At 41.3% G+C, this 23,909-nt stretch overlaps 1 protein-coding gene across 2 annotated transcripts; it reads left to right on the top strand.

Annotated features, from left to right (window-relative positions):
- Window positions 1–339: 339 nt before the first annotated feature.
- On the top strand, window positions 340–23,631 carry LOC123507935 (guanine nucleotide-binding protein-like 3 homolog). 2 transcript variants are annotated; one of them, XM_045261290.1, is made up of 10 exons: window positions 340–508; window positions 5,833–5,946; window positions 6,067–6,229; window positions 6,998–7,127; window positions 11,615–11,868; window positions 13,481–13,696; window positions 14,030–14,210; window positions 22,044–22,186; window positions 22,372–22,660; window positions 23,315–23,631. In XM_045261290.1, exons 1-10 carry the CDS (start codon window positions 496–498, stop codon window positions 23,591–23,593), a joined length of 1,782 nt encoding a protein of 593 aa, XP_045117225.1. In that variant the 5' UTR covers window positions 340–495; the 3' UTR covers window positions 23,594–23,631. The 2 variants fall into 2 exon arrangements, with proteins under 2 accessions (XP_045117225.1, XP_045117226.1); XM_045261291.1 differs by having other exon boundaries at window positions 358–512.
- Window positions 23,632–23,909: the final 278 nt, after the last annotated feature.

Here is a 23,909-nt window from a genome sequence, read left to right as displayed (position 1 = left end):
TAAATTAATTAGTGAAGAGGATGCTCTATTCTACCTAGACGAAGGAATTAAATTTTTGGTGAATACTGTTAGTTTTTAATTGTTTCTGTGTATAGGTATTGCCGTATTAAAGGCTTTGAAAAATAAAGGGATGAATCCGGCAGTGACATGTCTAAAAAGAATTTGCTGTATTTAGATGTAGGAACGAGTGTTTTTCTTTTATTTGTCTTCTAATATGAAAGACGCTGTAGTGGATGCTGCTTCTTTTCTTGTATATTTTCTTCCTACAGGAGTCACAGTTCCAGGGACCTCACAAACCCTAAGCCACCTATTTACCAAGATCAAGATATCGAGATCCGAGAGCCGAAGTTATCACATGTGTTTTGGTGTCGGCGAGGCGAGGCACGTGGCTCGCCAGCTTTTCGGGGACTCAATATTTAAGCTTCTCATTAGTTTAGCGCCGATCTATTCTGCTATCTAAGGCTCGTCGTCCGTCAGTTTTCACATCAAGGCACAATGGTTCTCAAAAGTAAGTGGTGTAATGAATTGTGGTAGCGGGAGTAGTGTGTTTTGTATGGTTGTTGCCTCGTCAGGATCAGAATATTAGATAGCTTAGATTGTTAAGTGACGTGATTGAGATTGTATTTGGTTAATACTGGGATATATTTCACCCTTGCACGTATTTATTTGAAGGCATAAAGGCAGGGAGGTAAGGAATGAAGGAAAGGGTATAACAAGGGTTGCCTCGGGGCAGAAAAGGACTATAGTGGGTGGGGGATTCCAGTGTTATGTTTGAGGCAGTTCTCAATACATTGATCAACGCACGTCTGTACATATTCACTTTGAGATATGGAGGAGAAAAGCAAGGAAAAGAAGTGAGATCTCGCTGAAGGCCATAACTAGGACGACCACGGGCCAAAATAGGTATGTGAGTGAGGACGTCCAGGTGTTCCTTGCCTACGCGCGGGTGTGTGTGTGTATGCTGTTATTTTATTTGGTAATGGTTCAGTATAGCTAGGCCTCCTTATTTTTTTTTATTTCCTTCCATACCTTTACAGAACACATATATAGTATGCATATCATACGATGGTACTAAGTGTGGGGGGAAATGTCACTAATCCGTTTGATGATGCAGTTGACTCAGGTTATTCCTAAGCCAGGTTTTTATATATACCCCCAAGTGGGACCTGTGACAAAAAAACATTTCATGCCATGTTTTAAAGTACATCACTACCATGCTTTACATAATCTAACCTGACCTAACCTAAGCTTCATGCTGCTAAGCTGTACCCTCCTCAATAAGATCAAATTGCTTCACAGGTTATGTTGGTTAGATTAGGTTTATGTTAGATTATGTAAAGTACAGTAGTGAAGCTTAGGTTATATTAGGTTTAGGTTAGAGGTTGAATTAAGTCAGAATATTTCATAGAATTTCATTGAAAAATTTTCTGGAAGAAGCCAGAAGGCCTGTGACTCAAGCTTTAAGACACTAAAACTAAGTTCTAATGTCAGTGGTCTTTGTGATCAAGGCAGGAGTTTTCAATTATGGCTATATTGTCCCATTGTTGTCTTTGACACTTCCACACCATATCCATTTTTTTTTTTTTTTCAACTTAAGTTCTTGTGTTAACCACAGCATCTGAGAGGCTGTTACAACTGTTTACTACTCTATTGCAGAATGCATATTTCTTTGTGTCCAGTCTTGGCTTCTGCTTATACATCTTTTTGTCATGTCCTTGTGTGACTACTCCACTATGTTGCATAAATAATCCTTCACACATTTCCTTCATCTAGTATTGTTGCTCATTTATCCAGAACTATGATTAACTGAAGTATTGTTGAATGGCCATTCACAAACCTATATTGTCTATTACATATTAGATTAAAGATTATAACTTTGTAATTGTTCTAAAACTTTCTGATCAGGGATTCCATTCACCTGCAGATGACACATGTTAAACTTACGGGCCTATAATTCCTTGGATCACTTTTATTCCCTTTTTATAAACAATTGTAATATTTGTCTCTTTTCATTCCCCTGGTAGCTGCAATGATAATGTAAATATGAGAGTAAGGGGTTAGGCAATTGCATTCCTTCTTTTTTTTTTCAGTGTCACTAGCATAACATGTGATATACAGTAAAACCTCAGCTCACGACCATAATTCGTTCCTAAATCCTTTTCGTCACCCGATTTGTTCGTCCCTTGAATCAATTTATCCCATAAAAATGTATTGAAATACCATTAATCTGTTCCAGACCAAAATAAAATCATACTTTTGTCCATAAAAGCCATTCAAAATAGACCATTATATATATATATATATATATATATATTTTTTTTTTCTTTTTTTTTTTTTTTTACGTAGGGAAGAGGGCCAGCCAAGGGCAAAAAAAAGAAAGTTAGAAAAAGGCCCACTTGAGCGCTGGCTCTCCAAAGAGTTCAAAAAGTGCCAAAACCGTCAGCCAGAATTAGGGGAGCAAATGCCTCGATACCTCCCTCTTAAAAGAAGACAAGTTGTAGAAATTCGGAAATACAGATGCAAAGAGGGAGTTCCAGAGTTTACCAGTGAAAAGGATGAATGATTGAGCATACTGGTTAACTCTTGCATTAGAGAGTTTGACAGAATAGGGATGAGAGGAAGAAGAAAGCCTTGTGCAGCGTGGCCACAGGAGGAGGGGAGGCATGCAGTTAGCAAGATCAGTAGAACAGTTACCATGAAAATAGCGATAAAATATAGAAAGGGATGCAACATTTCGGCGGTGAGAAAGAGACTGAAGACAGTTAGTCAGAGGAGGGGAGTTGATAAGACAAAGAGCTTTCGATTCCACCCTATCAAGCAAAGCTGTGTGACTGGAACCCCCCCCAAACATGCGAAGAGTACTCCATACAGGGACGGATAAGGCCCTTATACAGAGTAAGCAGTTGGAGGGGCGAGAAAAACATGAACGAAATAATTATAAAAAGCCTAAATTGTTTTACTTACCTAAATGCTATCAAAATTATAATAAAATGAATAAAAAAGAAAAGGTTATTTACTTGAGAGACTGGACGTTGATGGCATGATGGAATGGAGGAGAGGAGGATGGGGAGGAAGACAGACAAGATCTGAGGAGACAGTCATGAGAGAGGACTTTGGATGTGCGCAGCGTGCCAGAGCTACACAACAGCTGTGTAGCGTCACATGTCAGTGCTGCTATGTGGGGCCCCGTTATAGCAGAGAGGATAATGCCGAGGAAGCTACAGTAGAGTGTGCCGGTAACATCACCATGCCCAGGAAAAACAGGAGAAAATTGTGGTGGCACGGAGATTATGTTGTGTAATATTTTTCGTATGTTCCTGTTTCTATTTTCTATTGTGCTTATGTTTTGTTTTGTTGTGTGATAGCTGGGTTGGCTATCACACTGCCGGCGAGCCGTTTAACCGCATTCGTCCCCTGGGTCGATATATTGACAAATTTTTGGTCGTCTCCCGAATTGTTCGTCCTTAGAGACGTTCATCAAGCGAGGTTTTACTGTACATTTCCTTACACATCTATAAAACACAAGTTGATCATGTTGGATCTCCTTGGCTTTTTCTGCCAAATTCATGCAGGCCTTTGATGACTTCCTTGGGAACACCATGAAGAATTAAATTGTTCTTTCTATCCATTCTATCTTGCACTTCTCTTGTTACCTTTTCCAGGAACTTCTGATCAAAACTATCTCTATCACATGAGTCCCCTTCCTCACATATAAATCTATATGATTTGCTAAATTTTCCTTCACTTTTGTACATACTTTCTCCTTTACCTCAGTCTGCCCTTTCATTATTTTTCTTTCACCATCTTAGAAGAAATTACTTCCTTAACAATGTCCTTGATTTCACTGAACTCTGTGCTTATTTCACTTTTCATTTTTACGTACAGGTTACTATTCAAGGTTATCAAATCTTACTTAACGTTATTAAATACCTCGCTGGACTTGTCTTCAAGAGCATCCATGTGTTTCTTCACACTAGCAGTATCTTCTCTCTTAGATATATCAGTAATTTGCTTTACAATCTTGCTTACCACCACATTACACTTGGAGTAGTACCAGTGAATAGCAGTCTTGGCTTTACATCCCAGTAACTTACATACTACTCCATCAATATCTTTACACATACTATGATATCACATGTCGCATAAATCACATTCCAGGGCTTTATCATTATCATCACTTGTACCTTTCTGACTGGGCAAGTGTCTTATGTTTGTTTATGCACTCTGCCGATCAGCCAGTTGACTTTCCCTCCTGTTTCATCATCCATTTTTTGTCCTGAATCCTAACTTCCAGTTCTTTTGACTAATTTATATGCTCCACTTCTAGACCCACTCATAGTCATCACATTATATCTCCACACAGTCAAGAATCATGAGTATACCTAAAATGATTCAGGTATTATTAACCTCCTTGAACACGTCTGCTCTCGACCATGACCACCGATAATTGTAAAGCATGGTAATAATTTATTTTTGACAATAGTGATTTATTTTTAATCTTGGTGTGAAATGTCTAATTTCTCACGGGTCCCACTTGAGGGTAGATACAAAAATCTGGCTTACAAGAAATCCCGAGTCATCTGTAACATCAAGAGGGTTGATGACATTTTTCTTTCACTTCATACTATCGTATATGTATTGTATAAGTTTTGTGAAGGTCTAGAAGAAAATAAGTAAAAAATAAGAGGTATAGCTATACTGAATCACAATTGTATTACTAATCATCTTTAATTTTTTTTTTCCATAAGGATTACAATTCAGTTTAGAAAGTGTTGATATACACTGTGAGACTCATGCACAGACCAATGTGGTTACCAAGGGCAGGCAACAGTTATGCCAGCTCCGTGGCACATATGCAGTATGTAATGTAAATTATTAAAAGGGAAGTTCATAGATGTGATGTTCAGGCTTTGTGTGCTCAGGGATGAGAGACACCTTGACTTTTGTTCTGTTCGGTTATTGGTGGCATCATAACGCAGAGTGCTCACTAAACCTTTAACCTTTAGAAAATATGATGTGTATTGTGTTGTGCTAAAATATTATGCTTAGGAAAAATTAACCACAAATATAAATAAATGTACAATTTGAAAATGAATCAGCATAATTTTTCCTCCTCCCAATTCCTGCCTGTTTTGCTGCAGTGAAGGGTGTTAGTCTGTAAGCTGAAAGTGTCTGATTAGTTTTTTGTCATTAGTTAGGAGATTGTTAAACTGACACTTTGATATGGAAGAGGCACAGATTTCTCTAGGATGCAGAACACCTGACAGCCAGTACTTTAGGACTGTTGGGTAATACAGGCTTGGGTGTAAGGAGACCCATTTGTCCCTTTATGATGTGGAACCAAACCTGATGTCTCTTTGGGGAGCCAAGCAAGCTCACCATTGTGCCATAGGAACAAGAGAGTACCTAATTTAAACTTCATAGGTGTTTAACCAATCCAGGCAAAATAAGTTGTATTCTTATTTTTCTGATACTTGTGTTTGTGATGGCTTGTGTAATCTAACCCAACTACTGGCCATTCCAATTGTGAACTTTCACCACTGTAAACAATAAGACCATACAGTGTAAGTGTATTGGTTCAGTAAGATTACTTTAGATTTGACTAATGTTACTGTTGTGTGATCAAAGCAGTGGGACTTGTGTATTAGGATCTATTTTTGTTTAGAATTCTGCAAGTATGGTCACATCAGACCCATTATAGGAAAAGTAATAATGCATCTGCTAAGAAAGCCCGCTATGCATGCCCATTGGATGCATGACAGCATGAACAACCACTTAGTGCCTCCTTTGGTTTGAGTTTACAATCAACTGACAATCTTATTACTTTTCCAGAAAAGAAGACAAAGCGAATGACCTTGAAGCTGAAGTACAAGATCCAGAAGAAAGTCAAGGAACACCACAAGAAATTAAAGAAAGAGAAGAAAAAGCATCCAGAAAAATTCAGAAGTGAGTGTCATGTTTGTAATTGAGTGCCATTTGTAATGCAACACAGCAATAGAAATCAGATCTGTGCAGGACTTGAGTGAAAATACAGGGGCAGGTATTGTTATGAGTAATACTTTGCAGAGAATACTAAAGATCCCGGTGTGCCAAAGACCTTGCCATTCTATGACAAGGTGATCCAGGAGGCAGAGGCGGCCAAGCAGGCACAGGAGCAGCGGCGCGAAGAAGCCAAGCAACGCCGCAAGGAGCAGAGAGACCAAGCGCTGGCTAAGAAGAGAGACATGGGGTAAGGAATGAATGTTTTGTAGATATTGCTTCTCTTTTCTGTTTGTTTTTGTCTTTCCCTACAGGAGTTAGTGTTCTAAAGATCAGACTTAGGAGAAATGAAAGAGGCAGTGAAGGATTTCCTGGAGAGAAAGTTGTGTGCAAGATAAAAGAACAAATGTTTTTGATGGATATTGCATATTATTTCAGTCTGCTTTACAGGAATCTTCATTCTAAAAGCTTGTGAAAAACAATGTGGTAGAATTGAAAAGGTGGATTGCATATCAGCATATGTGCTAAGTGTTAGAAATGTTGTACTTTGTGCAGAACCTGAATTTAAGTTTTGTGTAACACCCATGCAATGCCATGCAATCTTAGTTCTGAAATTTCCCAAGCCAACTAAATAATCTTGATGAGAAAGTGTGGAGAAAAGGTGCTGAGGTGTGGATTGAGACAGTATAAGGACATCAATAGAGAGAGAGAGAGAGAAGGTATCAGAAGGGGAAGTACACAGTTAGAATCAGTCAAATGGGGAAAATGGGACTTAGTTGCAGTGTGTGGAGGAAGACATGAGAACAGTGAACATCAGGGAAGAGATCTTGTAGGATTGCAGTTAGTGGGAGACTCAAAAAAACAATCAGAATCTGTAAGGGAAGAAATAAGAACATATACATAATAATCAGCTATCTGGCAACCTGGCAACCTCACATCATTCATACTCCTAGTCCTGTCAGCCCCTGTCATGAAGAAACTACTACACACCGAATACAACAGTCTATTTTTTTTCCAGGAACATCAATGAACTGCTGAGTACCGCTGAAGAACGAGGAGCCAAATTTGAGGCCAAGCAGGCAGCAGCAACAGGGGATGACTTACTCAGTGACAGATCAGCCAAGGCATATTACAGGGAGTTCAAGAAGGTAAAGTAGTATTGATACTTAAATTAGTCTTATTAGGTGAAGGGAAGGAAGGGATAGATGTACACTACTGTATACTGTCTGGCCTTGCTGGAAAAGTATGTGGCAAGCTGTGTTATGCTTAGAGGTAAATCAGTAACATTAAAGTTAGTCTCAGTAGGTGCAAGATAAGGAACAGTCTCATCATGAAGGATCGGGGTAAAATAGTGTATGAAGTCAGTCCATGTGTGACTAGTTGTGCTATGCCTAAAAAGGTAAACTAGTAATATTAAAAGTTTTCGATGCATGGTAAGGAACAATCAACATGAAGGAACAAGGGTATAACTAGTGTATGCAGTCTGGCCTTATTGTGGAAGTATGTGGCCTGCTGTGCTGTGCCTAAGCTTCTGGGATGTACTAGGGTGGTCATGAGACTTCTTTTCCATGAGGTCAGCAAGGGTAAGTGGAGGTAATAGTATGAAGGATGTGTTAAAGTGGTTGGTGCATTGCCTGGGCTGCCATGTGTATGGATTAGTCAGCTTGAATATAGGTAGAATAGATAAGTGATCATGTGTTGATTGGGTGCACTGAAGCCTGGAGGTTTGAGAGGTTCATGAGTGTGTTGAAGGAAGATAATAGTGACTGGTGTAATAGGGATAACGCTAAGATTATCTTGACAATAATATTGGGTTATTGGTTAACCAATAGTTATTTTTCCCATATTATTAATATACCAGTATTGCTAATAATTTAGCTCCAAACTAGCAATAATCAGTAATTTTTGTTTTTGGAGCATGAGCATATTGACGTTCTAAACTTTCAAATTCAAATGTAGCTATTTTACTTAACTTTACTTTTCATTAACCCCTTCCCGGCAGCAGGGCAGATGAGTGAACTACTAAATAAAAAAAATTGTCTGTATATAGACTCATGCGACTTTCATCCATACATTTATATATAGTTTCCCAGCAATTGGGTACTCCAGATTGACATGTATATATAGACTCTGCCACAATACTGAACAAGTGACATCTATATATAGACTCTGCCGCAAAATTGAACAGACAGTTGAATCTCTTTGTAAGTGTTGTTTGTGTTTGATTGGTGATAATGTATGTCAATATGTTTATATGAATGTTTGGAGTTACTCACATCCAGAACTTGTGACATGGATGTACAGTATCCGCAAAAAGTATAGAGCGTCCCTCCCCCTCAAAGGAAAAAAAATACAAACATAATGAGAATGTTATGAAAATAAAAAATACTAATGTTGTAGTACTTGGTCATCTGTCCTTTAGCTTTAATGACCATTTGTAGACATTTTGGCATTGAATCAGATAGGTTTCTGAAGTAATCCAGCTCCATTTCTGTGGTCCACATTTTCAAGATCTTGTGGGAGAGCCACGATACAGATGATGTGTTGCAGATTGAGAGCCGATTTTTCATATAATTCCAACAATTCTCAATTGGATTTAAGTCAGGAGAGTTACCTGGCCACTCAATAAGCTCAACATTATGATCAGACAACCATTTCATCACTTTTTTTGCCTTGTGACATGGTGCATTATCCTGCAAAAATTTCTCACATCCATTAATTTCATAAAAAGGCAACATATGGTCATCTAGCACTTTGATATAGTTGTCAGCTCTCATTGTCATATTTTTCGGAAGGAAAAACAACCCTGCACGAACCCCTGTACCACTAAATGAACCCCACACCATCACACTGTCAGGATGCTTCACTGTTTTGTAGGTGTTCTGAGGAGAGCAACAATTGGAATTCTTGGGACGTCTAATCCTCCTTGGCCGTGGTCTTACACATTTGAAGGTACTTTCGTCACTGGAAAGTACCTTCCTCCACTGTTCAGCAGTCCAGTCTTTGTATTTGCGTGTAAACGCAAGTCTTTTCTTCACCATTGATGGTGTGAGGAGTGGTTTGGCAGCAGGCTTGTACGTGGGCAGGCCAAGCTCCTTCTGCAACCTATGTTGTATGATTCGTTCTGACACTCCTTGCAGCAAAGTCGGATGGCTTCTTTTGAGTTCACCTGCTGTAATCTCTGGATTATTGAATGTTTCATGTCGTAGGATGTTGTCAGTACACTTAGAGGTCTTTCTAGGACTTCCAGGGACAGGTTTTCGAGGTGGTACGACATTTAAAATTTCTTTCATCGACACATTTTCAGTCTTCCAGGCCAAAATACGAGGCTTTTCCTCCCCACTAAGGTTAGTAGGAGCCATCAGGATGAATTTCTCCTAAAACTGCAGCGCCACAAAGCATAACAACGAAAATAGGGGGTAGAAGGCAGGAGCAAAATGTAACACAAACACCCTCCATAAGAGCTCGATGAGCACTGAGGCAGAAAAACGCAAACTGAGTGCACTGAGTTTACCAGATGTGAAATTATAATAACCAGATGCCTGACAGCGGCGGAAAACACAAGTTCAGAGCGCTTTTTAGCATCGATTTCAATGGAGAGCGCTATATACTTTTTGCGGATACTGTAATTTACTTCCACTTTCTTCATATTTTTCACATATGTACTTGTTTTGTACTTATTTGTTTTTAGGCAATGTTGCTGGCGTATGGTACAGTTCTTTCTCTTTGACATGATAGGCTAATAATTCAAAAAATGTGTAAAAAATGCAAAAATTTCCAGTACAAGCAACCCCCACTTAACGAACGGGTTACGTTCCTAAAAAATTGTTCGTTGTGTGAATTTTCGTTAAGTGAACCTGTTATAATAAGTTTGACCCCTGACTTGAACTTCCATTGAGAGTAAACAAAGCAAGAGTGCATCATAGTACAGTAAAAGGTTTAATGAAAGTAAAAATTATGAAGTTAAACATTTAAGCAGTTTAATTTAAGACTAAGTCATTATAATGTACATTAATGTATGTATGTAGTAACTTTATAATGTTGATGATCTTAAATTAATGAAGGGAGGGAGAGTGGAGCGGGAAAAACGCTAGCCAGCAACCTGTGGAATGTAAACAAATGGCGCATCATTGTACTGTGTACAAAACTTATGTACCACATTTCCACAAGGCTTTCCATTTTATTCATTGCAGATTCACGAGTTTGGGTGGTTCTTTTAGCTTGCCAGGAAGATGCGGTCTCGCCAGCCTCCCAAATAGAGTCTGCTGACTTGAAAATAGTAGAGATAGTAGATGGAGTCAAGATGGTGGCGAGCAATGCTATTAGTTTTCTCGCTTCTTGTGTCTGTGAATAATATCCAGCTTCACTTAGAGAGTAAGAGACTTTCTGGTCTTCTTAGCAATGCTAGGCGACATTGCAGGGCGTTTTGGTGACATGTTGAGAGAAGGAAAACGAGCTGCTGCTGGACTCTGTTATTGTTTTGAACTAAGAGTGGGGTGTTATTGTTTTGAACTAAGAGTGGGAAGGGTAGTGGTGCGTTTTATCCATGAGACACTGGTGTATTCAAAAGCTTGTCAGCTTGCGTGATACAGCAGGGCTTTCAAAATTGGAAAAAATTACTTGGATAAAATTTCGTTAAAGCGAGTTTGGTGTTCGTTATACGTGCAGATGGTAGTAAAAGGAAACATTTGTTGTAGCGAAATTTCGTTGTGTGAACAATCGTTAAGCGGGGGTTGCCTGTATTAGCTTATGTGCGTAGCACATCCACCATCAACAAAGCACAAGTGGTGACCGGCCTTGAGAGGCAGTGTTGACCAGTGTTTGGGTATTTGAGATGCCAAATAATGATTTATTTTATGAATTTTGTTACTTGTAAGAAATCGTCTATATATATATATATATATATATATATATATATATATATATATATATATATATATATATATATATATATATATATATATATATATATACCACGCTACAACTCGATGCAGTAAAATGGGAACAAGCGTCTATGTATAGACTATCTGACAAAAAGTCCCGTTTTCGAAACGTTTATATATGGATCCCCCACCAGGAAGGGGTTAATTAAGAGACAAGATAGATAATGACTTTGAAGTCTTCTAAGATAAAGACAAAGATTTGGTTTTGTTTATTTTGTAAATAAAGTATGAATATTGTTGTGTAATATTATAATGAAATTTTCTATCAATCAGTTATTGGCTATTGGGCAATATATTTATCACCGATTATCAATTATTGCCAATAAGTTTGTTATCAATTTGTTGGTTAATCCCAATCATTATTTCTGCTATCACATACAACTATGGTTATAGGACATGGGACTGCAAGATGAGGGTGGGTGATTTGCTGTAATGACTTTTTGTGATTTCACTTAAAATCCTGTGCAAATATAGAGGACTTGTACGTTATAAAAGTAGATTGACTTAGAAACCAGATGCAAAGTTGGGAAAAGATAGTGTTCCTTATTTGAGGTGAGATTTGGATGACTTCTTTCAGCATTATCATTCAATGGGCTGTATGTGAATAGAATTTTCTTACTGAGCCCTGGTATACATATCCACTGTGAGAGAGAGAGAGAGAGAGATTGTTTACAACCCATTATTGCCCCCAGGTGGTGGAGGCTGCAGATGTTGTTTTGGAGGTGCTGGATGCCCGTGACCCTGCCGGCTCTAGGGTACAGCAGCTGGAGGCCGCCATCCAGAGCCAGCCGGGAAAGAAGCTGGTGCTGGTGCTGAACAAGGCTGACCTGGTGCCCCGAGCCAACTTAGAGGCCTGGCTGAAGCACCTACGTCGTGAACACCCAGCCATCGCCTTCAAGTCCAGTACTCAGATACAAAACTCTCACCTCGCACAGACCACCGCTAAGTAAGGCTGAACACACACACACACACAGCAGTCTCATGTGAGGTACCTTGTCAAAAGCTTTTTTTAAATCCAAATATACTGGTGTATTTACCTAGTTGTAGTTTTACAGGCCCTGGGCTTTATGCTCGTGTGGCCCCGTCTCCATATCTACACTTATCCAATCTTACTTTAAAAGTATGCACATTCGTTGCAGACACTACTTCTTCATTTAAACTGTTTCACATCTCAATACATCTCTGCGGGAAATATAGTTGGAGGTTGGAAGTTGGAGAGATTGCAGAGAATGGCAACAAAGATGGTTCCGGAACTGACAAATGACCTATGAGGAGAGATTAAAAGAAATGAATTTGCTTACCTTGGAACAAAGAAGAGAAAGAGGAGATTTAATACAGGTTTATAAACTGTTGAACGGTTTGGATGAAGTGGATAATGAGCAAATGATGTCGAGAGAAGAAAATTTAAATCGAACTATGAGATCACATAGTAAAAAGATAGGCAAGTGATTATGCTTGAAGGATGTGAAGAAATATAGTTTCCCACAGAGATGTGTGGAGGTGTGGAATAGTTTGAGTGAGGAGGTGGTGTCAGAGAGGAGTGTGCATAGTTTTAAAGGAAAGTTGGATGTGTGTAGATATGGAGACGGGGCCACACGAGTATGATAACCAGGCCCTGTAAAATTACAACTAGGTGAATATACACACACACACACATTACTAAGGAATATAAGAACAGCATTTTTATTCCTGGATAAAGGAATTATGGTGCCCCCTACTGAAATGAAGTTAGTGACTTGTCAGTCAAAATTGAGTTAGCACTTGCATCAAATAGGCAAAATGGTACTGTAACAAGTAGTATAGGTATCATACCTCTCTCAGATCTATTTTCAAAATGGCCATAATGTTGACAATAGATTCTATTAACATTTATTTATTTTATTGATGTTTATTTTTTTGTATGACCACTTTCCACATGGTAGAGAGACTAGTTCCTTAGAGGTGATGTGTGGCCAATCAGTTTCCATCAGAGAGATGTGTCATTACATTGCCAGCCAATGAATGGCTGCCAAAATGATAAGTAGCTGATGAGAAAACAGCATTTGACAGTTCGTAACAGGCCAGGTGCACCTAGTGTTGCTCACCTTACTCCAACCTTTGTGCAGGAGTGAGGCTTGGCGTGTGGGGTGGTGGGTTAGTGGGAACTTTAAAACGCCGTTTTCTCAATTTCTTGTTAGAGTCACTTACCTTACTTCAGCAGAGGGTGCCACAATTGTGACAATTCACCGAAAATTAGAATACACGTAATATTGGTTACCAAGCTGAAAGAATCCTATTTATCTCTAAGCTGGAGAGGATACAAATAGTGGCAACAAAGATGATCCCAGGCATATGAAAAGACATGAAAAGAGACCAGATAAACTAAACCTTCTAACTCAGGAGCAAAGAGCAAAGAATGAAGAGAGGAGACAATAGCAATATACACATAGACAAATAGAATGTTCAGTCTTTGAGGCCATCTCTTTCCTTCATAGTTTGTTTTTATTATGTACTTACATCTCTTATATTCTTTTAGCTCTTTACCGAGGATGATCAATAATGATAGTTTTTTTCCTCAGAATTATCAAGTCCTCCACGGATCTGCTGCAGTCGTCACGTTGCCTGGGAGCAGATGTGTTGCTGCAGTTGCTGAAGAACTACTGTCGCAACAAGGACATCAAGACAGCCATCACAGTGGGGGTTGTGGGGCTCCCTAATGTGGGAAAGAGCAGCCTCATAAACAGTCTGAAGCGCAGCAAGTCCTGTGGGGTCGGTGCCACTCCAGGGTTCACTAAGTAAGACTATATGCATAGATGGATGTTACTCAGGGCATGCAAGATTTTCATGTGGGACTTAAATTTACTATATCCCTGGTGTGGACAGAATCAGAATGTCAAAAGTAAAGTATATCACCTGTGGAGCTTATATAGTCAGAAATAGTAGCCTCGCCTGATTTGAATTCTCTATTACTATGTCCAGGCTGGTTTCAGGTGCTGGTAGTAGTTGAGGCTGGTGTTTGGTGTCACAAGCGGTGTTGTAATTTATTGTAATACACTTGACTTGATGAAGAATGTACAGTTGGTTCTCCTCAAATGTAAATTTCTGTAGATTGATTTTCACAATTGCAGGTCCATGCAGGAGGTTCATCTTGACTCCAAGATCAAGTTGTTGGATTGCCCGGGCATTGTGCTTCCTGGAGGAGACTCGTCTGATGCTGCAGCAGCTCTTAGAAATGCCGTCAAGATAGAGAACTTGGAGGACCCCATCACACCTGTTGACGCCATCCTGCAACGGGCTGACAAGAAACAGGTGCTCACTTTCTCTTTTCCTTCATATCTTCAGTAAGCAAGACACAGGCATACACACCCATTCACTATAGTCACTCATAGGAGTGAAAGGCACACCTCAGCAATCTATCCATCACTATGTCCAAAATCTAATCCACTATTAACCCTTACAATCCCACATTAATTCTGTTTATTCCCCCCTCCACGCCCGCATTTGCGAGGTTTTCTCTCTCTCTCTCTCTCTCTCTCTCTCTCTCTCTCTCTCTCTCTCTCTCTCTCTCTCTCTCTCTCTCTCTCTCTCTCTCTCTCTCTCTCTCTCTCTCTCTCTCTCTCTCTAAACATAATTAGTTTTGAAATATGAAAATCTAAGTTGAAAATAAATAGTAGAAGACAGCAAGAAAAAAGTATTTCAACACTTACAGCTAGAGAAGCAATGTGAAAGTCGAGATGTTGACAACAATAATCCCCTACAAAGTCGCACCACAGAAATGTGACAATACGGTTTAATTTTGATATATTATGTTCATTTTTCTTCACTTTTCACAGTTTTGTAATTTAGATAGGTTTCCATTACTTTATCAAACTCAAATGGACTTGTTTTACACACATTTTTCTCAATTTACATCTCTAGGAAACAATATCTCAGTTCATTCCTCTTCTGTGAGAGTACCAAAACAACACATGTGCCTGCCTCCTTCCATGACTGCCAGGCTGTGAGATGTACCATGTCTCCTTCACTCACAATTTGAAGATAATTGATGGCTAGTGAAATGGCAACAGTAACACGCCTTTTTCAATATGAAATGAGGCGGGAAAACGTGCGCCACAAATATACGTAAATAAGCATTTTGTCCACAAACGTACATATACATGTATGGGACGGTAAGAGTTAATGATGTATATGGACTTTATGAATTTCTTATTATTGTAATTTCGTGGATGGACTTTATGCATTTCTTATTTTTGTAATTTCAAAGTGTATTAAATGGATAATTTTGGGCAGTGGTGAAAGGTATGTTGATGTACAGTGTTTGTCATGACTCTAAGGCTATAGAGTAATTGAAATAGCAGTTGCTTAATTGTCTCTCAACAACAGTAGCAGCTTTTGGGAAATATTAAGTTGTTGATGTGGTCAGCTTTGCTCAAGTATGTGTTCCTTGAGTTCAGTTTTTGCTTTACTGTATTATTAGAACATATTTTTGTTCCTTAATATTTTGCTTGGTGTTACTTGCCAAGTGCTTGACTTTCCACACTTTATTTTTTTGTGCCGTGTACTTGTGATTTTCTTTATGTTGCCATCTCCTTTTTCCCAGCAAGGTTCCCTCTTTATAGGGCTGTGCCACCAAGATCTGCCAGAGCATTCATTAGCTCTATTCGGTTCAGACTGACACCTTCATTCCCGCCCAGTATTACTTGCTCAGGCTGGAGGATACGCACGCTCCAGGCAGTGCACTAATCAGTACTGTTGAGTATGCATGCCTTCATTGTCCACATCTACCTGGTAAAGGGGTACCTTGCTGGAAAGAACTGGTGGAGTGAATTACCTGGAGCTTACTTGGCTACAGCCTAAGCAAGCAACATGTTGGGCAGATGTGATGTGGCTAGGTTAGACTGTACAACACTAATGTTATGCCCCACAGCCCTATGAGCCACCTGAGGCTTGCTTGTTTGTCTGGGCAGAAAGGAGATGGTTAAAGATAACATAAATTTACCCAGGTGGAAAGTTAAACTCTAGTAAATCAAAGATGACAAGAAAAATACCCTGTAGGCAGCATAGGAAAACACATTCAACTTGGAAGCATATGCAGGCAACTCCGCTTAACGAACGGGTTACATTCCGTAAAAAAAACATTCGTTGCATGAATTTTCATTAAGCGAACCAATTATAACAAGTTTGACCCCTGACTTGAACTTTCATTGAGTAAACAAAGCAAAAGAGTGCATCATATAGTACAGTAAAAGGTTTAATGAAAGTAAAAATTATGAAGTTAAACATTTTGTTTAAGACAGTCATTATAATGTACACTAATGTATGTATGTAAGTAACTTTGATGATCTTAAATTTATGAAGGGAGGGAGAGTGGACCAGGAAAGACGCTAGCCTGCAACCTGTGGAATGTAAATAAAAGGTGCATCATTTTACTGCATACAAAATTTACTTACCACATTTCCACAAGGCTTTCCTTTTAATCCTTTGCAGAGTCACAAGTTCGGATGGATAAAACTTTGTTAAAGCAAGTTTGGTGTTCGTTATATGAGCAGATGGTAGTAAAAGGAAACGTTCGTTGTAGTGAAATTTCGTTGTGTGAACGTTTGTTAATCAGGGGTTGCCTGTATATTCTTTTACGCTTATGAGCAAATTACTTCTGTACATATTCTTTTTCCTGTTACTTGCTTGTTTTCTTTTTTCTTTTGTTTATTGAATATAAGTACAATATAAGACAGCAATACTCCACTTAACGAACAGGATAGGGGGTGTCAAAACTGTTCGTAGAGTGAAAATTCATTATGCGGACATAATTTTCCCGTAGGAAATAATGGAAATAGGGGGGGGGGATGTGTTCTAGCCTGGGCCCACACATACCACATGGGTTAAAAAAAAAATTATACGTTTTGCAGTGTATTGGGCCACCGGTGTACCACTACTTTTATGATGTTATATGAGTCATTGGAAGTTAAAGGAGCTACGTACAAATTCTCTCACTTATAGCTCCACAGTAATTTGTGCAGGAGCGGATCAAAGTTCGCCGCGGTGAGGCAGAGTCTAGCATATTGCACTAACGCAGGTAACATGTTAAGCGGAGCAGGAGAGAGTGGGACAGAGGCAGCCGATACCAGCACCAGGAGCTGGATCCAAGATTCTTTAACAACGTCAGAGCAACCTCCTGCCACGAAATGGCATCCATGAACACTTGGAAGGATGGTGACGAGGTTGTTATCAGGTTGCTGGGAACACTGTTACTGTTTTATATATGCATTTATGTTCACAAAACAACATTTCTATTAGCTTTTTACAAATCTTGCCCCCAAGAAAGGATTGTGTTTATAATGCATATAAGTGGAATCTTGCATGGAATACCAAAAAATAAAGCAGAGATGAGATCGGTCACAGACGAGGTGGAGACTCAGCTGCTTCTTCTTCCCTTTTAGCTTGCATGTTGCTTTCACAACGATATTAAATTTGTTTCCACTCCTCTTTTGCCTGCTATAATGGATATCATATCTTAGTATTCATGCCATGAGGATAACCTAGACTCCGTGGCACTGAGTGATAGTGAATACCACGGTATTTCATTAGTAATTCACTATCACTCGGTGCCACGGAGTTGAGGTTATATGAGCATATATGAATACTAAGATATGATATCCATTATAGCAGGCAATAGAGGAGTGGAAACATAAATTTAATATCGTGGTGAAAGCAACACGCAAGTTGCTAAAAGGGTCATAAGAAGAAGAAGAAGCGGCCGAGTCGCCACAAGTCTCCACTTCGTCTGTGGCCGATCTCATCTCTGCTTTATTTTTTGGTATTCCATGTAAGATATCACTTTATGCATTACAAAACAATCCTTTCTTGGAGGCAAGGTTTGTAAAAAGCTAATAGAAATATTATTTTGTGAACATAAATGCATATATAAGACAGTAACACCTCGAGAGGTGGTGTTCACAGCAACCTCAAAGCAACCTCATTACCGTCCCTCCAAGCGTTCTTGGATGCCATTTTGTGGCAGGAGGTTGCTCTGATATTGTTAAAGTTTCTTGGATCCAGCTCCTGGCAGCCAATGAGCATTTTTAGGTGGGCTACCAACCTCCACCCGCCAACAGCAATGAATCTTTGTGAATGCTATTTTATGAAGGTTGGTATGTGAGCAGGAGGTTGCTATGGAGGTTGTCTGTACCAACATAGACACAACAACACGCTTCTTGGATCCGGCTCCAGGAGCGCTAGAGACAGAGGCGGAAAGCCAGCCAATCACAGCGAAGCTGCTGCATTCGGTCCCTCACCCGGCAAATTCGCTAAAACGGATGTGGTTGTTTGTATATTATGCGGACTTTTTGGTCTAACTTTATATAGTACGTTAAATCGGAAATTCGTTAGACGAATATTTGTTAAGTGGGGTATTACTGTATATACATTATGTACAAATATACTCAAGATGGACACCAGCCTGCCGATGGTGTGATGAGATGAGCTGCTTGCCATCCTGTGTTGCTACAGTGTGGCGGGCAGGTATGTGAAGGTGCCACCCTTAGCACCCACCATATCACATCTGTGGGCATGTGGCAGACAAGGAAGGCAGCCCTAGCCCTCCCTGGCTTCACCATTGGTGAGGAGGCCACAACCTCCAGGCTGGGTGGTGGCCACAGTGACCTGAGGATAACTGTTGCCGGGAAGGACAGGAGGTAGTGCAGCAGTGGGTGACAGTTATATCTCCTGCAGTGGCAAACTCCTGACCATGGAAGCTGTCATTAAGCTCCTAGATGTCTCCTTGGGCTGGTGGTGTTGGGGAGACTGAGTGGCTGATAAACAGTGGTGGCAGTGTACCATGCCACCTGCTTCCTGATTCCCTCCTGTAGTCAGTGTGACTGGTGGGGGTGCTGGGTTGCAGTGTGCCTTGCTCCTCCTGCCTTCACCTACCACAGGCTCTGAGGCCTGTGCCGAGTCACCCAGAAATCCATCGTGGCTCTTCTGACGGCAGCATCATGTGCCTCAATGTTCACTACTCCCACACGGTTGGGTATCCAGTTGAGCTTTAACTGCTGCCCCTGTTTGGTGATACTTTGGAGGCTACCCAGAATGTGGCTGCTGGACCTGGAGTGAGTGTGTAGCACCACCTGTGGCATCCTGGCAATGGTTGCCGTGCTCCAGACTGCTGGATGGCCACCAACTTGATCTGTAGGATGGAGCAGTGGGTAGGAGTCCTTGCAACATACTCAGTCCTGCTGGTGATGGCCAGTCTCCTCCTGCCTCTATCCTGGTCAGCCAAACTGTGTTTGAAGTAGACAGCATTGTCAGGCTTGGCAACCTGAGTCATGGCCACGAGTGTGTGCTGCCCCAGCTCCATGGTGGTGCAGTGTGCCTTAGCTGCATGATAGAGAAGACTGCTGTGGAGAACTCCCACAGGGGCAGAAGGTGAAATTTGGGGGCAGGGAGGTCTGCCTGTCAGCAGGGTGATCTCCAGTAGCCACGTCATTACTGAGGGCATCAGTGCCAGCCATAATATCTTCTGTGCTGTGCCCCCTGTGTCACGTAACATCACCCTGGCAACACAGCAGGTTATGATCTGCTGAACTCTTGTGGTTAGGTGCACTAGGCTGGCCTCGCACTGCATGACACTTGGCCTCATGGCAGTGTCTTGTAACACCTTGAGCTGCCTCTGCTGGTAAGGGGAGAGTGCTCAACACCAGAGCAAGGTCAAGCCTTCCTCTGGTTGTGGGTGGCCTTGCATGTGTTGAGGAGTCAGATGTGAGGGATGTCCTCGAGCAGCATGGAAAGGTGATGGTCTGTTGCATTGGCTGGGGATGGTGACTGCAGCACAGGGTGGTGGGCACTGAGGTTACCAACCATAAGGAAGTTGGTGTGGATGGGAGGCAAAGGTGAAAAGTTCTCATGCCTCTTGTATATGTTATACGCTAGGAGTGGGAGGCCTACCACCTGCAGTTTAAATACCAGGACCTCCATGCTGTCCCTGCAGTGCACTGTGGTAGCAACTGCAGTGAGGGATGGTACTCCTCACTAGTGCCATTCAGCTGTGGGTGCCCCCTGTGGTGATGAGTGTGGAGTGTAATGCTCACTACCTGCCACTCAAAGTCTGAAGATGTTAATGTCTCCTGTAAGAAAACCATATCAAGATCCTCCTCAAATACTGCCTGTAGCTCCTGGTACTTCTTAGGATGCAGGAGCTCCACGTTCAATTGCAGGACTCTGAATCCCACAGGCTGGTCCCTGTAGCTGGCACGTCCTCAATAAATCAGCGTTCCATCTTGGTGGTTGTGGTGGTTGGCCGAGTAGAGAGGTAATGCAGGTGTTGGATCCCTCAGGTTGAGTGGAGGCTGGCAGTGGCTGTCTCTTGACCGGAGCATGTTAAGATCCTCCAGTCCATCAGGAGTATCGTCAGGGTTTGGCAAGCAGCTTCACTATCAGCTACATCATCCATGCAATGACGTAGTTGACCACTGCCATGTCTCTACACGGAGAGTGACAGGCATGTCATGGAGGGGCCACTCAGGACCACGACTCATCTTGCTGTCATCAGTGCTGAGGCTGTGGCTGCGGGGACATCATGTGTGTTGGTGTTCTGCCCAGCTGGGCATGTGTGTTGGTTGAGATGATGTGGTTTCCCAGGTTGCTAGATACTCTGGTGCAATCCCCCTTCCTAATCTTGGACTGGTAATGTGGGGCTAGAGGGGACACCTGGGATGGGCCACCTGGACCCCCTCTTCTGGCTTTGGCAAGGGGGGTGTGAGCTGGGGAGTTGGAGTCTGTGGGGACTTGTAGGTGGGCCCATAGTGATCTGACTTGAGGTGAGGCTGGGGCAAGGGTAGTGCTGTCTTTGTTGTTGGTGGGGCTGGCCATCATAGCTGGATAGCCTGTAGAGCCTTGTAGGGGCACTAAGGGTTCTCCACAGGTGGCTTTTCCTGCAGTTAGGGCACTTTGTGGTAGTTGGCTCCTTTACCTTAAGGCAGGTGATGCACTCCACTGTTGGGGTGGGACAGGCCTTACACACCATACTTGACAGTGTTCACACAGGCTTTCTGTGATAGGGGAGCAGGGAGTATTTGTCCCAGTAGTTAAGGTCCTGTTTGAAGAGAGGGAACCCTACAAACACAGTATGCCACCTGTGGGCGAGTGGGTAGCATTCCAGCATCACCCTCTGTCTCCTGTTGCTGGGGTTCAGGAGGAACACCCCATTCCTGCCACTGGCAACGTGGCATAGCAGTACTGTTAAGTCCTCATCCTTTGGCTTGAGGATGTACTTATCTTGGAGGTTGGGCTGCATCTCCATCCTCAGTCTATATGCTCCCCCTTCTTTCTCTAGGGCAACGATGGCCAGGTAGTCACTGCTGTGGTTCCCTGTGCTGCCCAGCTTGAACTTGGGCCTTAAAAGGGGTTTGCCAGTGGTGAGCTTGGTTGCTCCCAACAATGGTCCATTCTTGTCCCATCTCCTAATCATTGTCCTGCTGCTGTTCTTGCCTCTCATCGCTCCTGATAGACAGCTCGAGTGGGGCACAGTCACACTGGTGTTGCCCTCTATTATATAATCAGGTTGGAGGTTACGGACTACCCTTTTGCTTGTGTGCTCGTACTACTGCTGCTGCTGTTCTGTATGGCATTGGCAGTTGTAGTCCCACTTCTTCAGGCAATGTTAAGTCCTTATCTGGGATTGCTGACAGAGACTATCCCCTTGGCCTCTTACCTGAACCATCACTCACTGAATGTCGCTACTTGGCTGTTCACCACCAACATGATGAGGTGCCAGTAAACAACTGAATAGAAAGATCATGTGAGTCAGGAAGTGACCTGCCTGACCTTACTAAACCAGCAGAGGGAAGGACTGCCTCATCTCGGCCTTTCTTTCTTCCTCTCCCCATCTTATCATGTTTTTCTCCTGTGATGTCTATTCTTTGATAATAGTTTTCTTAGTTTTGTTATATTTTTGCTTCGTCACATCTCGGTCTTTTCTTGCTTCCTCTCCCTGTGAAAAATATATCAGATTCAGATTATGACTGAAAACAGTATTAACACAAATTTTAAGAATTTGCACATTTTATTTTTTAACTAGTTGATCAACTAAAGTTAATTTTCAGATGAAGCAGTAAATATATCCTGATGATATATTATATACCATTTCAGCTCATGATCTACTATCAGCTGCCATCTTTCAAGACTACTGAACAGTTCCTGGCTGTGCTTGCCAAGCGACTTGGGAAACTGAAGAAGAAAGGCATTCCAAACAGAGACACTGCTGCTCGTAAAGTCTTGTATGATTGGAACATGTAAGCAGAAATTCTGAGTACAAAATTTAGTGTGACTGAATTTAATTTTATGTGATTAAGATATAGAAGCAGATATTTTTTACACGTGCAATTTAATATCTTTAAAATGTGAAATGTGGAGTGCTAGGATCATACAGAATCTAAGCCCTTGTGTTTTTTACCTGATAATAGTGTTATTCTTGCAGGGGTCTCATCAAGTACTACACAGAGCCTCCTGTTGCTACCCAGGCTGAAGTTGCCTCAGCATTAGTCTCAGAACTGAGTCAAGAGTTTGACCTTGATAGCCTGGCATCAGAGGAGCGGTCCATGGTCAAGGCTCTACCGACACACAGACCCTCACAGACCATGGTGGTGGAGTCACTGGGGCCTGTTACAGAAGTGAGAGACAAAGAAAGAAGGGAAAATTATGACAGTTCAGAGATGGATGAAGACAGTGATGAGGAAGAGGAAGAGGAGGAGCAGGAAGAACAGATAGTAAGTTTATACTTAATGTTTCTTGGGCTGTTTATCAGTACAATGAAAGCGAATCCATGTCAAGTTGATGCAGATAGTGACACAAGGGTGAGGGACTTAACTGAGCATGCTGTTGTAGTGGACCAGGTGACAAGAGATGCATGTTGTTGGCATGGCAGCAGGACACTTCAAATACCCTTCACTCTGGGAAATGTTTGGAGCAGTTCTGTATGATTGGGAAGATAAGACATTGGTTACAAGTAATGTAGTAATATATATATATATATATATATATATATATATATATATATATATATATATATATATATATATATATATATATGTGTGTGTGTGTGTGTGTGTGTGACTCCAGTTATAGGTGATTGCATGGTCAGTCATTATTAGCACAAAGAGAGCAGTGGGAAGGAGGTTTAGATCATCCTGTGGCTGAGTTTCTCAGAGGGCTGGAATTGGAGATTGTTGTTCCCAGCCATAGTTATGGGTACTGCGAGTGACCTCTGGCCCAGTGTGGAGGCAACTGGGACCATCAAGAAGGCACTCTGCTTTCTGCTCATGAAAGTGACACACTTTTCTACATCAGCATTCACTGACTCATCGGTCAGGATATTAAGGGGTTGTTGTTCTTTCCTGCAATTGGTGCCTTTTTTGTTACAGTTGTCAAAGGAGGTCTGTGTCAACATGGACAGTAGGCCTGACAGCAAAATGGAAGATGCCACAACTGATAAGAAGGAACGCTGGGAGACAGAGCTGCAAGAGTTTGATCCATCAAAGATATCTCTGAAAAAGTTCCAAAAGAAAATGCAGAAGAAAGCACGGAAGGAGAACAACCGCAACAAGAAGCGTACAGATGAGCTCACAACAGCACTGGAGAATTTCTCAGGGCTAAAGGAACCTTCTGAAGATTACAATTTCAATGATTATTTTGACAAATAATGTAAATTTTATAGAAATATAAACTAAGCTAATACCAATCAGTTATTTTTTTGATAAATAGTTTCTAGATGTTTTGGACAAATTCTCCTTAACAATGTCATTGAAAGCACCCAAAAATGCTGATTTAGTGTAGGAAATTGACCCAACATTGATTAACAGGCAGTGGTGCCATGACAGCAATGACACCACTATTGTTCACATAGAATTGCGAATGGATATAGAAAAGCTATGTGGCAACCCACAGCCCAGTAATCAATCCCTCCCTCTGTGGTGCAGTCACCCTTACATCGTGCATTAGGGTACCCTTAAGATACAC

The sequence above is a fragment of the Portunus trituberculatus genome, chromosome 23 (genome assembly GCF_017591435.1).
Source record: "Portunus trituberculatus isolate SZX2019 chromosome 23, ASM1759143v1, whole genome shotgun sequence".
Classification (NCBI taxonomy): Eukaryota; Metazoa; Arthropoda; class Malacostraca; order Decapoda; family Portunidae; genus Portunus; species Portunus trituberculatus.
This window is presented reverse-complemented; position numbering and strand designations above follow the sequence as displayed.

Bases quoted from the DNA above. Each gene is read 5' to 3' on its own strand.
- LOC123507935 (XM_045261290.1), top strand. The intron at 7,128-11,614 runs GTAAAGTAGTAT...TATTGCCCCCAG, and splicing joins ATTACAGGGAGTTCAAGAAG to GTGGTGGAGGCTGCAGATGT. The intron at 11,869-13,480 runs GTAAGGCTGAAC...TTTTTTCCTCAG, and splicing joins CTCGCACAGACCACCGCTAA to AATTATCAAGTCCTCCACGG.